The 2,244-nt window shown below is 41.8% G+C and overlaps 1 protein-coding gene across 1 annotated transcript in view; it reads right to left on the bottom strand.

Moving 5' to 3' along the window:
* LOC107672010 (myosin-7-like) overlaps window positions 1-2,244 on the bottom strand; it is a 19,781-nt gene that overhangs the window by 5,876 nt on the left and 11,661 nt on the right. Inside the window, exons 26-30 of the mRNA XM_016465051.1 lie at window positions 1,559-1,704; window positions 1,359-1,449; window positions 886-1,275; window positions 593-719; window positions 289-407 (exon numbers count right to left, since the gene is read on the bottom strand). Of these exons, the coding sequence (XP_016320537.1) occupies window positions 289-407; window positions 593-719; window positions 886-1,275; window positions 1,359-1,449; window positions 1,559-1,704 (873 nt within the window). The remainder of the gene's footprint in view (window positions 1-288; window positions 408-592; window positions 720-885; window positions 1,276-1,358; window positions 1,450-1,558; window positions 1,705-2,244) is intronic.

Raw genomic sequence — 2,244 nt, forward strand, 5'->3', positions numbered from 1 at the left:
TGATGATTCTGTTCTGTTTACCCTAGGGGGTTTATCACTGCTCTCCCTGCTCCCATCCATGCTAGGCTGCATGGATGCGCAGGGAGTTCTTGCCCAGAACAGAACCATACCGCCAATCCAAACTGTATGCTAATTGTCAATCATATTTGACGATAGTGGTCCTGACAGAATTGTTATGTTTCATGTCTTTCTTCAGCAAACATTGAATAATTGTGGTTAGAAATTTTAATTGATTGATCCTAAGAGATATGGCACAAGTGCATCCAATGTAGTAAAATTCTGGCTCACTTTGCATTCCTCTTCTAGCTGTTTCTTCAGCTCTTCCATGCTCTGGCTGAGAGCACTCTTTGTCCGCTGCAGTTGCATAACCAGAACCTCTCTCTCTTCCAGTCTGCGACTGACCTCGGCTGTTAACGTAAGACCGAAAAGAGAAAGCAAAGCCTTTACCAAGTGCCAGTGGCCTTTTTCTTACATTATTTGAGCTCTGTTTTGCCACTTGTTTCTAAGACAAATGTAAATCTGAATTTCTATTGGAAACTTCCTTATTTCTAGCTCCTGATCTTTATTCTGTTTCATAGTGCAGGACACTGACCACTCTCTGTCTGGGCCCGTGCTTTTTGAGAGGTGACATCCATTAGCTGCCTCTGGAGTTCCTCCACCTTGGTTTTAGACTCATTCAGCTGGTCTTCATACATCCTGCACATTTTCTCTGTTGTGGCCTGCAAACAACACTTTCTGTTAACTCTCTCATTTGGCATATAACAACTGTTAATAAAGTATTTTTCAACCCAGTTCATGTTTACTCTATATGTTTTAATCCATGGATGATAAGACAGTGGCATTATGAGTCTCAGAAACCATGTAAAGCACATTGAGATGTCTTACTTTGGCTCTGGAGAGATGTTCAAGGTTAGATGCCAGATCTTCAGACTCCATTCTGATTTCTGCCTTTTCCTTCTCCAGCTTCTGTTTGACCCTCTGCAGGTTGTCCAGTTGCTCCCCCAACTCAGCCACAGTGTCCGCATGCTTTCTCCTCAACATGGCCATAGTAGTTTCATGATGCAGTGAGGCTTCTTCCAGATCTCTCCGCATTTTTAAGAAGTCAGCCTCCCGCTTCTTGTTCATCTCAATCTGGGCAGCGGTAGCACCTCCTGCTTCCTCCAGACATTCACTTAACTCTTCCAGTTCCCTTGATACATCAGCACGCTGCTTGTCTGACTTTGATCGAGCTGCTCTTTCAGCCTCAAGTTCCTCCTCAAGCTCTTCAATACGTGTCTGTAAAGAGTTTACCATAATACTGTTATAGTAATAACTCGCTATGCAAATGCGGGATTTTTGGTCATTAGCCAAATAATTACCTGTAATTCTTTTATTTTTTTCTGCAGTTGCATAACCAAGGCTTGCTCCTCTTCAATCTTTGCACCTATGTGAACCATTTCAAGGTCTTTCCTTCAGAAAAGACCATATACAGACTTCATTAGAGCTCAATTGATCATACAGCATAGCACAGTGCTTCCATTTGCAACATTAAGACTGCATAATGTCTGTAAAATCTCACTTCTTCAGTCTTTCCTCTAGCTGTTGTTTGTTGTTCTCTAAATCCATGGATGACTCAATGGAAATCTTTAGATCTCCCTCAAGCTTCCGCTTCACTCGCTCCAGATCCATACGCACTTTCTTCTCTTGCTCCAAAGATCCCTCTAACTGTTGCCGTTAGGAAATAATAATAAACATTGAGTTGTGTTCTCTAATAAGCATTTTATTTCCAATTGTAAATCTGCCCAGTGATTAAGGAGTTACGGATTGTTACGGACTCTTAAAGGGTTAGTTCACTCAAAAATGAAACTTAGCCTGTTATTTACTCACCCTCAAGCCATCCTAGGTGTATATGACTTTCTTCTTTCAGACGAATCCAATCGGAGTTATATTAAAAATTGTCCTGGCACTTCTAAGCTCTATCATTGCAGTGGGCGGCTGTTTCTGTTCAACAGTCCAAAACACATTAAATAAAACATGCGCATACGTAATGAAACGTGCCTCACACGGCTCCGTGGCATGAATAAAGGCCTCCTGTAGCGATTCCATGTGTTTTTGTAAGAAACGGCGGATGATGTAGGACGTCTGCGTTGTGTGATTAGTGACGAACGCGGAGAGAGAACAAAACAAAACGCCAGTCATGAATTAGAAGTACAAACCGAGGATTTGTAAAGAAAAATGTCGGAGGATTTCAATATAAGCCAAGAG

This window comes from Sinocyclocheilus anshuiensis, unplaced genomic scaffold (assembly GCF_001515605.1).
Source record: "Sinocyclocheilus anshuiensis isolate Anshui unplaced genomic scaffold, SAMN03320099.WGS_v1.1 scaffold1053, whole genome shotgun sequence".
Lineage (NCBI taxonomy): Eukaryota > Metazoa > Chordata > Actinopteri > Cypriniformes > Cyprinidae > Sinocyclocheilus > Sinocyclocheilus anshuiensis.